The following is a 14,858-nucleotide window of genomic DNA, read 5'->3' on the forward strand; positions in this document are numbered from 1 at the left end:
AACTAGCTGAACTGAGACTTTGCTGTAAGTCATCGCAGTATAGCTGCATTGCATTCTCGAATCTTCAGTCCAACGTTCACACCATAGTCTCAACCACGTCTGGGTCGGGTTTTTTTCCATTCATGTGATGTTGAACATTGGTGGAAAATGGTGAGTGGAAAAAAAGAAGCTCTTACTCTACAGCTAACAGAAACCTGGTTGTAAACTTGGTATCAATGTCCCAACGTCCCACTAACCATCCCAACCATAATGAAAATACAGCCCCAAGCAGCAGATAAGCACCAGAATCACTAAACCCATCACAAATATTTCCATATAAACATTTGTAATGTGTACCAGGGTGAGGATTTCCTTTAATCCAGATCGAATGCTGATTCATGAAAATCAAGTCTCTGCTGTGAATTCCAGAAGAAAGCCTGGCATTTTTTTGAGAAGAATCACAAGCACTCAGGAATGCTGAAGGACTGGATTCTTCCTGCATTACTAAATGACCTGAAGTTAAACTGAGAGAAGGATTCCTCTCTTCTTCACAGGAAGCTTTGCAGCTTTAAAGATTATTTCTAAGTAAGGCTTGGATGGACACCTGTATCTGTCACTTCCTCTGGGGCTGATTGACATGCACGAGTCTCTTTCTCCTAGGACTATTGTCCTCTGTCTTTCTTTGGGTTTCCTGGAAATCACTCATGCAGAATTTTTTTTTTTAAGTTTCCGTTAAGGTCGAGTGGACGGAAGACTTCTGCACATCTCTAGGGATGAATATTTTTGAAGCGCCATTTGATCTGAAGTCATGATGTGAATATGAATAACTCTGGTGCAAGACATTTTAGCTGTGCGTAGACCTCAGGATCATTGCTTTTAGGGTCTTGCAGAAAAGGAATCTCTTGTTTCAAGAGTGACATGATGGCCATGACATCATTTTTCAAAAATTACAGGGTGCATTTAAAGCAAGCAAATAATTTAGCAACATTTATAAAGCTATAATCAATTAAATTTAGACATTATCAATTGCTTCTTGTAGACACACACAATCTTATTGTTTATTTCTTTCTTCTTTTTTTTTATTGTAATTTGAAGCAGTAAGGATAGCTACAAAGTCAGAGGCAACAAATCTCACAATCATATCATATGGAGTATATAATCTCAAAAATTTTGGTGCATATTTGATTAAAAAAGAAAACTAAATAAGTCAAATTTTGATGTTTCCCATAAAAGAAGCCAATCAACAACAATAAAAAACGATGCTTATTATCCCGGTTTTATTCTAATATAATATTCATATAATTATTAATTTAAAATGAACCTTTATAAGATTAAAGATGAAGGGAATTACTGAATCAAAATGACTCACAGGTTGATATATAATCAGGAAACAAGCTTTTCAGGATGTATATGACAGGACGTGGTAGTGCCAAGTGGAGTTAAAGCCATATTTTATGTTAGAGATGCAATTTGTCCAGAAATCTGTAAAAATCACTGACGTGACTAAAAGTTGTAGTCCCTTGCCTTTATATGCACATTGTACCTTCATTGCCATTCTTTGTGGTAGATTTAGTCAAGATTCAAAAACTTCATAAGGTTCCTTTCCAACGAGATTTTTAGTTTGCATGCTCTCGCAGGTGCTGCAGTAGAGAATATTACAGGAAAATAATAAAGTAAATATATTTTACACAAAAATTTCCTTCAAGGCAAATAAACTTAAGTTAATTTTATCTTCGTTTTATCTAAGCAGTCTCACACAAGCCAGAGTGTGGTTGTACTGAATATCGGCATGGATGTGATTCAGGTAATGACAGCCGAGCCGATATTCAGTATAACAGCACGATTGGGAGTTGCTTTTATATAACAATATTATAAATAGGAAATTAATATTGAGTAATTTCCGACATGCTCCGCGAATGGAAATAGGTCCCGAAGAAGCCACGCTCACTGATAGCCTGTTGCCTAGCTGGCTAGCTAGCTCACAACGATTTCATCTTCTTCTGACGAGCTTGCATGGTTTAAATCAGAAATTATATAAATGAAATAATTATATTAATGATAATATTTGCCATGTCCACTGATGACGTAACTAGCTGTTCAGTGGGACTGTTGCTTGAGCTGGAATTTTACAGGGTGAACACAGATAAGCGGAGTGATACGAGCAGTGAAATGTCCCAGTGTGGTTATATTAAACATAAGCACTCTTGGACTGCTGTTCGTCCAATCAGATTAGTGGAGCATTACTAACTGTTCTAAACAGATAAAATGGAAGTATAGCAAATTTACATAATTTACATAATTTACATTCTTACCGCTTATTGGCTGGTGTGATACTATATTTCGGACTTATTAACATACTAAGCCCCGCCCACCTTTCCTGCGTCATTACGTCGCCGGGGTGATTTGCATATTGAGCCCTGCCCTGTGGTGAGCGTGTTAGTCTATCCAGGCTGGATTCGCGTCAAAAAAGGGGAGGAAAATAATCCTGCCTGGGCAGAGAGAAGCAGAAGAAGAAGGAGAAGGAGGAGAAGAAGTTTTTCCTCTGACTGGAACACCGAAGAGAAGGGAGGGCTGAGGAAAAGGAGCCGGCGGAGAGCACGGGTGCGGGATCTGTCCTCCCTGTCAGGACCACGCGTTATGGACGCTTTAAAATCGGCGGGTCGGGCGATAATCCGGAGTCCCAGCATCGCCAAGCAGTCGTGGGGTTCAGCAAGACATAAAAGTGAGTTTACATCCGGAAACTCGGGTGATATTAATGTATCGTGGTGAACAGTGAGGTGCGGGTGCTGTCTGTGTAGCTCACGGCCAGCAGTGGGAAAGTTTCTTGTCTTTTCCGGTCTCTGTTTCCAGGCTTATAGTTCTGTTAGCTTTAGGAGGATTAAACAACAACAAACTCAAACAAACAAACAAACAAACTGGCTGCGTTCGCGACAAGTTAACGCTGTATGTTGTTGTTGTTGTTGTTGTTGCTGTTGTTGTTGTTGCTGTTGTTGCTGTTGTTGCTGTTGTTGTTGTTGTTGTTGTTGTTATTGTTATGAAAGCTGTTTTATTTGACTCTCCGAAACCCGGCAACAGCAGCACGTTTCTGCAGCAGGATGAAATTGTCAGTTACTTTATTAATGATAGTGAAGCTAGTCATGAAGCTGAAGAGAAAAAACGGGGTGAGTTAGCATTACGGCTAGCTCACACGTCAGAGACATGATCTATCGGTCTTACTAGTTTCCTAGAAGAAGCAGAGGCGTGTATCAGTGTTAAACACTGTCTCTACTGTATACACACTGCTGCTACACTGATCCATAACTTCTACTGCAGTCTAGCTGCTTCAGGTACAGGTACAGTTACAGTTAGCTCAGTACAGTTACATTTCAGTTACAGTTAACGTTACATTACAGTTAGAGGTACAGTTAACGTTACATTACAGTTAGAGGTACAGTTAACGTTACATTACAGTTAGAGGTACAGGTAACATTAAATTACAGTTAGAGGTACAGTTAACATTAAATTACAGTTAACGTTACATTACAGTTAGAGGTACAGGCACAGTTACATTTCAGTTACAGTTAACGTTACGGTTACAGTTAATGTCACATTTCACTTACAGTTACAGCTAATGTTACATTTCAGTTACCGTTAACTTTACAATTGCTGTTACAATTACAGTTTTCATTACTGTTACAGTTAACATTACAGTTACTGTTACAATTACAGTTATTACTGTTACAGTTACTGTTATAATAACAGTTATTCCCGTTACAGTTAATGTTACAGTTACGTTATATTGCACTTAACGTTACGTTTCAGTTACATTTAACGTTACATTCCAGTTACAGTTACTGTTACATTTACCGTTACAGTTAATGTGACATTTCAGTTACTGTTACAGTTACAGTTAATGTTACATTTTAGTTGTCGTGACATTCTCATGGTTAATGTGACTCTCTGCTCGGATTTGAACGGATCTTCACTAATGATATCAGATGTTACTTATGGGAATGAGTCTGTGAGGCTGTTCCCTGAATCCAATGCACTTCCTGTCAGGTTGTGTTTGTTTTGTTTTTCCTTCATCTCGCCACGTCACTGAAAAGTCTGGCTCTCATATACAGTATGTACACAGCTGCTGGAGTGAGCCCCATGGGTGTGTAGACCTCGGGTGTGCTCAGGCAGTGTGCTGCCAAGCAGTTTTCAGGGGAAAGTAGCTAACACACACTTGAAAAGAAGTCGATAGAAGCTGCCCAGTGATGCTACAGACTGATTTGCATATTCATTGACTCGACACGATCATTTGCATATCAATCTGGGTGACATGAAGAAGGAAGACTTTTCTGGAGGCCAAAAAAGGAAGTTTTTTTTTTTTTTATCAGAAAAGAAAATGATAATTATAGCTTATTATTTATAGAAAGATGTTGTCTTCACCTCAGTAGAGATGGCAGGATAGTATTTTTTTTTTTTTTCTGTTCTGGTACCTTGAGTACTGGAAACCTTGAGTACAAGCCGATACGCAATACTTGATACTCATACGATATTTTGTTCTTTAAAAACTACTAAGCTTTAAGCTGATTTTTTTTTTATTTAAATCACTTTTCTTTAAAAAATTACATAGCTAAAAACATGACGTGCAAAACCACAGCTTTGTTTATTCAACTTTTCAACACAAATATAATAAAATATAAAGTATAAATATAATAAGATCAATCCTGACAAAAAGTACAGTCATGTTTATATATAAAAAAAAATTTCCCCCCAAATCCAATTCCAATTCCAATCTTTTCCATTTGTTACATGATGGTATCGAATTAGTTTTTTTCCTTCGACATCCACTCCTGGCACCACATCCGGTCACGGCACCACAAACTATTTGCATATTTACGAAATAGAGTAAACTAATTATTTTCCTATTTACAAAATACTACAATTGTTACAGCAGACAATATGGAGTGGTGGCAGTGAGTAGTCGAGAAATAGATGTGAATGAAATGGTTACAGATGGAATAAATTTTTTTTAGCCATAAATTTGATTCATTTATTGGAGACAATGACGATCAGCAATTAGTTGTTGGGAGCTTACGCTGCATTCGACTTACCTTGAATGTGAGAATTCAGAGTTTCGAATTACGTCATTTCCGACCTCCGTGGAAAAGACAGACGCCTGCACATTCATCTTTTGTTAGCAACAAGCTAGCCAGCTAACTCTGATGTTTGGTGTATATTTTCCTGCTCAAAACAGTGAACTGTATAGTCAGTGTTCTAGATTTAACAAGCAAATATGTCAGTATGTTGGTTGATCTAATGCAAATACTTGTGTATATGGTATAACTCATTTAAAGGAAAGAAGTGCAGCTGTGTTTACTGCGGATGCAGTGAGCAGCCATGTTGATTTGACGTCACTTGCTGAACTCAGAATTAAGGAGACCATTCCGAGTTTCTTGTAGGAATTCCAAGTTGACTTTTTTTATTTGTTTTTCTCCTGTTTGGAGTTCGGGAATTAAGAGTTACAACCTCCAGTCGATTGCAGCATTGGGCTCAGTCAGGCTTTACACACTCATTGTGAGTCGAGTGAACCTGCTCTCTCAATTTGCATAACCAGCAGCTGTGAACAAAACCCCCAAAAATGTGGCTTGTCATGTTAACAAGTAACCAGAAAGCTCAAAGTCCTCAGTCCTGAAGACTTGCTCATGTCTGAAAACTTTTCAGCTTTACTTCTGAGTGTTAATAATCACTGACACTGGAGACTCCTTCCAAAAATGTCAAATGCACATCTCCTCACTGCATTACAGTAGCTTGTTTATAGACCCGATAACATGTTATAATGAGTGCATCAGTATAAACCTGTGATTTAGCAGCCAGAATTACTGTCAGACCTGCTGTTATAGGAAATTAATCAAAACCTTCTAACCACTCAGATTCTGGAGGAGTTCATTAGCTTGGTTGCACTGCTTACCTACTGTGGAATTTTGTAATCCATGGATGACAAACACAACATGTCAGTGTTGCTAGGCAATGTGCTTTGTCCTTCATAGCAGGACAGTGATGATTTTACTGAAGGGAGAGGTGTGAAAGCATAGATGTTTGTCTCAATATGCTAGGTTTTTATAATCCTTGTGTCTCCACTCGAACTCGCAGCCATCCATCATGAGGACGAAAGTAGCGATGTGTAACTGGTGGGTCAATATGGCTGTGGTAGCTGGCTTGGAAAACATTGCCGTCCCACAGGATTCAGCCACGGTTTTGATCTTGATGTGTGTGTGTGTGTGTGTGTGTGTGTGTGTGTATTCACACTCTGAACAGAGATACATTGCTTTAGTCACGCTGCAGCAGGCTTTCACAGAAAAATCCCCACCGTGCCAGGAGCTTAGCTGCCTGCCGTCCCTTTTGTTTGACTTTGTAAGGGGAAACACGCCGGGTCCTCCGACTGAGCAGCCTGTTGCCAGCGCGTGTGCCGCTTTTAGGTCCTGTCCGATGTTATTGTTTGCTTTCTTTAGCTCCAGCTTTTGAAGCCCACTGATGAATGAAGCTTGTACCAGTCACGCAGAGTATCAGAACAGATTGGGGAACGTAGTCAGTGGAATGATGGATATTCCCCCCGTGTATTAAGGCCTTAGAATACGACGTCTGTGTGAATTGACGACGACAAGTGCTCCGGTACTGCAGGTGGCGCTATGAAAATGCCACGACTACAGGAAGAGGATTGCAGCTCCTAGATGTCATCCATCTTAGAATTAACTGATCTGGGCACTCCTCGTTTGTAACGACCAATCACAGGCTTAGCATGTTCGTCTATGGAGTTCCCCCTATAGTCACTGACTGTCCGGGTGCTTACATTACTAACACAACATATGATGATATTCGAGCTGCTTTTTACATACGCACTGGACCGGAGTGTTTTCAGGTCTTATTATTTCCCCTAACCCCATTTTTAGAGTTTTCTCCACATATCCAGCAGTTTCATGCTTTCTGGACATGTTTCGACTTGTCGGCTCTTTATATAGCAGCACTGCTGGGGTTTTCTACAGAAGCGATGCCCTTTAGTCCTTCATCGGTGTCAGACCCCAGCCGCAGTTTCTGACCACAGCAATGCCGTAAACTGGATATTTTTGGTTGGTGGAATAGATTTCAACCAGTGACACTGAGGTGTCTAAAATCCTATACGTGATTCATTGCATGTGTCATCATTTCAGTATCGCTGCACTGTAATTGCTGCATTGCATGTGAACTGTTTCCTGCACATGAAGTGACTTGTGTTTGTTCGAAATTGTTTGTGGTGTTCCAGCTGACGGCAACTCTGCAGCAGCCGGTAGCACTATGGCGTGAGTCAGTCTGCTATAACAGGAAATATTCCACCACAGGTTTCACATATCTAAGAATAGTCGTCTTCTTCATATATAAGATGAAGAAATCCGGTCACCAGTTTACATTACTTCAGCTGTGTCACAGTTGCGTGTCATTGTAGCTGAGAATTAATTCACAGGTCACAGATTGTTTGCTAGCTAGTGTCTGGGTCTAGGTAGCGGTTTTGGAGAAAAATTGTCCCTGAATTGTGTACTTACTGAAAGCGATCAAGCAGTTACCCAGATTTACGTTAACATTTATATTAGCAGTGATTCATGCAGGAAAATATGAACATGCTTTGGCTTATTCTGGTAAAGTAGATTAGATTATTTTAGCATTCTCCATCCGGATTGGTCAGAAGGTGTTGATTAATTTTCTATAACTGCATCTCTGGCAGTAGTTCCGGCTGCCAGGCAAATCACAGGTTGATATTAATGCTCTGTTTCTAAAATAACACCTTACACAAGGACTTGTATGGCGGATGCTGCACATAAACAGAATTTAAAAATGTGTGTAATGGCGATGTTTCCTCTGAGGCTTTATTTAGCCTCTATGGAAGGAGTCTCCAGTGTCAGCGCTTTGTACCGGTCAGTCGGAAAGCTGTAACTTTACGTTTTCAGACACAGGAAACTCTTCGGCATAGAGGACTTTAACCAGCTATACTGCTATAACAACTGATAATAGGAACTAACTTGTTTTGTGAATGTTTCACACCAGTAAATGTAATTAGAAATGGATAAAAAGTCTTTAATCGAATTAATAAAAAAAATTGTTAGTGTTTGCAAATTGCTGTGTTGTAAGAAGAATAAAACACTTCACTTCATGACATGTTGTTTTAGGAAAATAGTCAACTTGGGGATGGTCACAGTAACGCCGCTTTGCCTCGGGCCTCATCACTCACCTCACCGTTGATTGTTTTCCTATATCAACACACCACAAAGTGGTTTGTTCCCTGTTTATTAGATTCATTATTGTTTTTTAAGAGTGATATATGTATTTAGCAGGGTATGAAAACTGTCTGTCTTGTCATTTTGTAAACAATAATGACTTCCTGCTTAAGTGGCTCATTGAGAAGCTCTATATATAAATACATAAACATTCAAAGCCTTGTGGGAAATTCTCTTTTGTGGCAGTGCTCTCTCTGAGTTTTTTTTTTTCTAACTTACAGTGCACTTTTTTAGGACTTTTATATATATATCTGAATCAATTTCACTGATGAACATCAGAGTTACCCCTGATTCATCATTTGAGAATAATACAGTATTTGAATGAATTAAATTAGGAGCCTTTATATCGTTGCTTTCACAAACCAGTGTGGAAAAAAAAATCACCCCCTGCGTTTTTTTCCCTCCGCATTTGGTTGCCAAGATTCCGGTTCCAGTGGCTGCCAGACTCCTGGTTTCCACACAGTACTGGCGTCACAGGCCATTAGCGGGAATGTGAAACCCACTGTAGCATCGCGATTTTGACAGCTCGGCACATCCAGGCTTGTCAGCAGTAGCCTAAATTGCTGTGGTACAGTGCCTTCACCCTTATTATAATTATTTTTGTTTTGTTTAGGTCATGGCCTTCAAAATGTTGAGCTGTGAAGACGTTTATTTATCAGCACCAGACTTCGCTTATCCAATACAGTATATTCATTTACTACATACTGTAGTGCTGTATGTTAATCAATAGCATTGGCTTTTTATATGCACTTCAGGCCTGAATGAAACGTCGACTGTCCCTGCTGTTAATCTCTACCACTATTAACATATCTAGTGTAGTGATATTGTAACTGGAAGTTCTATGAAGCTCAATTCACACGCTTTATAATTGGCGGAGAAACAAGTCAATCAAGCAGTCGAGGTATCTGTGGAGCTGCGCTTCCATTTTTTTTTTTGGTGTTGTCATTGTTTTGTTTTTTTTTTTTTAACACAAAGCCTTGTCAAGTCAGAATCAGTGGTTTCCAGTAAAACAGCTTGATATGGAGTTGTCATATTGCAAAAACATTGCAAGATGCTTCAATTAGGGAGCTGCCTAATCTGAGTATATATAAAGACCTGACAGTGTTAATGAACAGCTATTCGGTTAACTGCTTGGAGAGGAAAAGAAAGTTTTTTTTTAAAATGCTTGATTGTGCTGTGATCAAGTATAATTTTTGTCCTGCAATTAAACTTCCCATCTGTCTCACACGTTTGTGTTTGACAGATGTAACGTTGAGGAATAACGAACAGAAATATGAATGTCAGATGAGTGTATTTTTAGCCCGTAGCTCTACTGCAGCACTGTGAGCTCTGACAGCGGCTAAAATTCTTCTGAAAGATTTATCCGTCGCAGTTTAGGAGTGAACACCTACAGAGGTAATGCATACATTATTCTGTCAGGAATGATGAATATGCATTATACTTAATAAAGCAGTGAAGCATAAATAAAATCTTGGCTAAATTTGGGAACAGATTGTGTCATAACATGTTCTTTGCATCAGATTACACGAAGAAGATCCTCTAAGGATTACGTCATGGATTAACACAATCCGGGCTCGTGCAGAACATGGGCTCGCGTTGTTTTAAAGTGAGCCTGAGGTAATAAGGATATGTTTTTCTGTCCATTAGCACGTTTCGTCATTACTGTTACCGTATCATAGCCTTCCTGTGAATTTTGTGTCATCCTGTGCCGTCGTCCTGTTGGTGGCTTTTAGACGAGTGTCACATCAGCGCTGACACTCTCAGACTCTCTCAGAATTTTGAATCAAATTGTGTCAAATGTCTTCGGTCACAATGTTGCTAAGTCTGCTGTTGGTGAGAATGTCAACTCGCAATCAAAGTATTGTTTTGTGGGTGTTTTTTTGTCTGCGACAGCAAAATAAGGCTTCTGTCATAAAGTGTAAAGCATTTGATGCTGTCTGCATTCACATATTGCCAGCTATAGCTTATATACTGGCACCTCAAATGGTTAAGCTGGTATTTGAGAATGTACACATCTCTAGCTGCATTTACAGTTTGCTTATTTTCATAGTCCAAAGGTCAGCAGTGAGCAGTGCACTGTCCGGCCCTCATTTCCAGGCAGCCATATTGCTTAATCGTATTGTGAGGCTAAAGTGGAATTTGGGCAAATTGGCTCATTCAGGCTACTCATTTCCTCCCAGTGACTCAAATAATCACGGATGCAAATTTTGGTCTTCCTTCTTCCATTGTGGAAGCGTGTGACATTCACGTCCTCGGTGGTAATGATACCACATCCAAACTCCAGTGAGAATTCCTTCTTGTGGGATTTGTTAAATCTTTTGTCATGCTAATCAGAATGATGAGCGCTTGATTGCCATCACCCTGTTTTGTGAGATCTACCTTTTAGTTAAATACAAGTTGTAATTGGATGGATGTAGTTACAAATACACATTCCAGATAAAGCATGTATGATTTTAAGAGCTTTCAAAAGGTTTGGGACTTGTGTCTTAACCCATACTCGCTTGTATATTGCTCTACTACATTGTAAGATTAAGACAGCTGGAGAAATCCGGACAGGAGGCGCCAGTTTCGCCCTGGAGTCCTTGAACTCTCCTCAGCTTCAGCACAAAGTATCTAGTGCTAGAAATATGACTCTGGCACTAAAAACTTGCTAGTCTCATTAGAAGTTGTTTTATTGCCATTACGCCAACACAAGTCAAGCACTTTTTTGTATCGGTGCTAAAAACAATCCCATTCTTGCTACATTTTACTGACACTTTTAGTTCCAGTGGCTGCATTTGCCAAAATTCTTGTTATAATGACTGCCAGATCCTGGGATTGTCTGCGGTGATGGAACCACAGTACTGTTAGTAACTCAACCCCTTAAAAACATGAACAGTAAGGTTTATATTATTTTTAGAGGTTTGATTTCACTCAGAAAAGAGCGAAATCACTATCCCAACCGCAAATCAATGGTTTGTTAAAATGATTGTCAACCGAATGGGAGGCACTTTGCAAATACTATGCTATAGTATGCTATACACTTAAAAAGCTGAGCAGATACACACTGACAGTATGTACAAGCATGAATTTCTGATGTGCTCTGTATAGATGATGAATGAGACGGGTACAAAAGTTGGTAAAGTTAAACAATGGCGTGATTCGCCAGAAGTTGTTTGCGGTTCCAACATCTAATTGCGAAACTGTTTGGCTTTCAGCTGGACAGGTGGATGCCAGTTCTTGGAAAATTTGCTGGTTCTGTCCCCAAACATCAGAGCTGACCCTATCGCTAATCCATGTTTGTAGTTTTTTCTGACTTGACGTTTTTAGTTTAAACGTATTTCATCGGGGTGTTGGTTAAATGTTTGCTACATTACCCACAATGCCATTTGACTACCTGCTGATAGTGGTGCCACTGGGATTTCATGTCTACCTAAAGAGAGCAATGCAGCAGCGCTTTAGTGTTTTAGTGCTTTAGCTTGTCCAGCTCTCTTACCTCCTTATCCGTACTCTGCACAAACAGATCAGCTTCCAAAGCTTCAGCCCTCACGCTAATGCCTCCGTCAGCAGCATCGCTCTCATCATCCTGTAGATCGAGAACTAGCCAAGTCGAGTCTCTGCCATAACCCAGGTGCATTCTGGAGCTTTATGGTCCGACATTTGCACCAATATCTCCACTACATCTTCATTGGTGGAAATTGGTGAGTCAGTAAAGATGCCCTTGTTCTTTTTTTTTCACCATTCCTGTTATTCTCACAGGAATGGTGAAAAATACAGCACCAACCAATCTACAAATTAGCACCAGAAGCACTAAACACATCACAAATATTTCAAGTAAACATATTTAATATATTTCAGGGTGGAAGTTTACTTTAAATAATTCTCTAACTCATGAGTCCCAGTTGTGCTTGACAGTATAGACTGGGCAAATGCACTAAAATTACATGCTAACGTCCAGCAAAACCAACTATATGGCTTTTTTTTCCTTTAGGAATGACTAATTAAAGGCTAGGGTTTGGTGCCGCTTGTTCAGCACCCTATTAGAAACCACGAAGCCAAAGCACACTGTCTCATATTCTCTTATGCTATAATTTTGTTAGAGCTAGCTTTTAGTTTAGTGCTGGATCAAAACTTTTAGTGAGTCGTATGGAGCAGCCGTTGTTTTCGGTTTCTTAGGAACTGGTTTTATGACCCAGCAGGCGTTAATTTGTGATTACTTTTAGTTTAATGATTATCATTATGATCATGACGTATATTTCTGTTGAGCAGACTGAAGTGTTTGTTCTGCTTGTATCTCACATTATAAAATACACCTAGATTTCTTATTGGGTCATTGTATTGCGTAGATGATGAAATACAAAGTTTATAGACTATTTTCTCGACCTGTTTGTGGGAACTGATGCCCTTTTTTCCTTCTGGATTGTACTGCGTTTGGATTTCCTGCTCAGTGGAGATTGTTTCCAGCCGCACTCTCTGAAATTTATGATCTGCTGGCGATATCTTCAATACTTCCCAACTTGTACATCCACATTTTGTGTGTGTATCTGTGTGTGTGTGTGTGTGTGTGTGTGTGTGTGTGTGTGAGAGAGAGAGAGGGAGAGACGGCAGGCAGGCCAGTGCATAGTGTGTGTGTGAAGACTGAGAGTGCAGATTGCAATCCAGGGTCAGGGAGAGATTTAAGAAAGGAAGAAAGCCGTCTAAATGATCTCTACTCATCTTATTTAACTTTCTATTTTAAGGCAGATTGTGCAGTCCGGGACTATATTTGGTTGAAGCATTGAAATCGGAGATTGGTCAGTATTATAGGTGTAAATGATTTTACTGCTTTAAAGTGCACAGCGTGATTTGATTTCCTTTTGAAGTAAAGTCACGAAAGGGCATATCAAGCCCTGGATTTATTTCCACAACAGAAAAATTGTTAAAGATGCACTCTTATTTTTCCAGTTTTCCAGTAAATAATGTACTGTAAAAAACGTTAAGCAAAAAAAGTATGTATTCTTTTTTTTTTTTTTTTTTTTAATGTACTTATCACCTGTGTATGTTCTGAAACGGTGTGTGCGAGTGCTGTGAAAGACATAAGATGTTTTTATTGTCACTTCTCCCGAACACATTAGTAGTTCTGCTGTTTAAGCCCTGAAGCAATACAAATTGTCCACCTGGGGCTATTTACAGCAACTCCCCAGCCTTCGAATCCCATTAAAGCTGCAGGTTATTTATAGGAGGCTTTACGCAGGCTCTGCAAACGTATCGACTTTTCTGCTCTGTCTTGTGCCTCCGTCGTCGTGGCACAAGACAGTAACAGTCCACAGTAACCCGTAGCTGTGAGTGTCGGATTTAGAAATGACAGTCACTGATTTCATGTTCTGCAAATTCTCAAAGCTGATTGGTCAGAAGGTGTTGATTAATTTTCTATAACAGCAGCACTGAGAGTACTTCCACCTGCAAGATAAATAGATACAGATACATTATTATTATGCTCCACATAAATGAGTAGAAAAAATGATGTACTCGTTGATGTGGTGAAATTTTCTGTCAGGAGATGTTGCTGAATATTTGAATAATTGAGATGTTGTTGAATATTTATGGAAGGAGTCTCCAGTGTCAGTGGTAAAGCTGTAACTAAGTTTTCTTCAGGATGAAGGGCTTTGTGGTTTATCAATAACAAGACAATCTGCCTTTTTTTTATGTCTTATTAACTTCAAGACAGAGAAAAGAAATCGAGGCTAGGGAGGAAACTACTGTTTATAGCTGCTCTAACATAAGTGATAACAGGAACTTGTATTGTGGACATTCCTCAACATTAAATGTAACTGTAAATGGATTTAAAAATTGTGTACAGTGTGTTGTTCTTAAATTGTAGCTTGGTAAATTGTCATATAAAAGAAATAAAGCACTTGAGGATGTGCTGTTATAGGAAAATAATCAAAGTCGGGGTGGTAACAATAACTCTGCTTTGTGTCTGGCCTCATTTTCCCACCTCCTTGTTGATTATTTTCCTGTAAAAGCACTTCCCTTTGTGTTGTAATGATTATTGATTCAGCTGAGGCTTTTTTGTTCTATTGACATTTGCCTGTCAATAGATCAAATATCTAGTCTAATTCCAACCTAAAACTAAACATTTAATATTTTATTTGTCATAGTGTATAATATAGTGTATAATACTGTTTAGCACAGCCTTGTGTTTTTTTTTTTTGTTTGTTTGTTTGTTTGTTTTTTTGAGTTTATGATTTTCTGTGAAATTGGAAAATGGGTGGAAATTTCCTGGTTTTAAACTGGGAATTCCCACTCTAGAGACTATTACTGTTTTGTTTTTTTTTTTGTTTGTTTTTTTAAAAAAGATTGCACATCTAATTGTCATCTTTAAGCCTGGACTGACATTGACTTGTGCAATTCAAGACGTTTAATTGAAATCATTACACGGAGAGCAAGAAGAACGCAATGGAGTGATGTCATCAGAATGGGATTATGAAACCGTATTTCAGGAAATGCAATTAACATTTTGGTGCTTTGGGAATCACTGTTCAGAAAGGGCTTCTCCTGATACGTTTGAGGGATAACATTACTGCAACACGGGAGGTTGTTCTCACCGAATGTGTGGCCGAATCTGACCACCGCTTTTAATACAAG

General features: G+C 39.1%; 1 protein-coding gene across 3 annotated transcripts in view; it reads left to right on the plus strand.

The window, feature by feature from the left end:
- The first annotated feature begins 2,421 nt into the window (after positions 1-2,421).
- ldlrap1b (low density lipoprotein receptor adaptor protein 1b) overlaps positions 2,422-14,858 on the plus strand; it is a 38,081-nt gene continuing 25,644 nt past the window's right edge. The window contains exon 1 of one of the 3 annotated variants that reach the window (XM_053232413.1): positions 2,422-2,701. In XM_053232413.1, the coding sequence (XP_053088388.1) occupies positions 2,617-2,701 (85 nt within the window). In that variant the 5' untranslated portion in view covers positions 2,422-2,616. The remainder of the gene's footprint in view (positions 2,702-14,858) is intronic. The other 2 variants (XM_026939176.3, XM_026939175.3) reach the window with 2 other exon arrangements.

The sequence above is a fragment of the Pangasianodon hypophthalmus genome, chromosome 3 (assembly GCF_027358585.1).
Source record: "Pangasianodon hypophthalmus isolate fPanHyp1 chromosome 3, fPanHyp1.pri, whole genome shotgun sequence".
NCBI classification, from domain to species: domain Eukaryota; kingdom Metazoa; phylum Chordata; class Actinopteri; order Siluriformes; family Pangasiidae; genus Pangasianodon; species Pangasianodon hypophthalmus.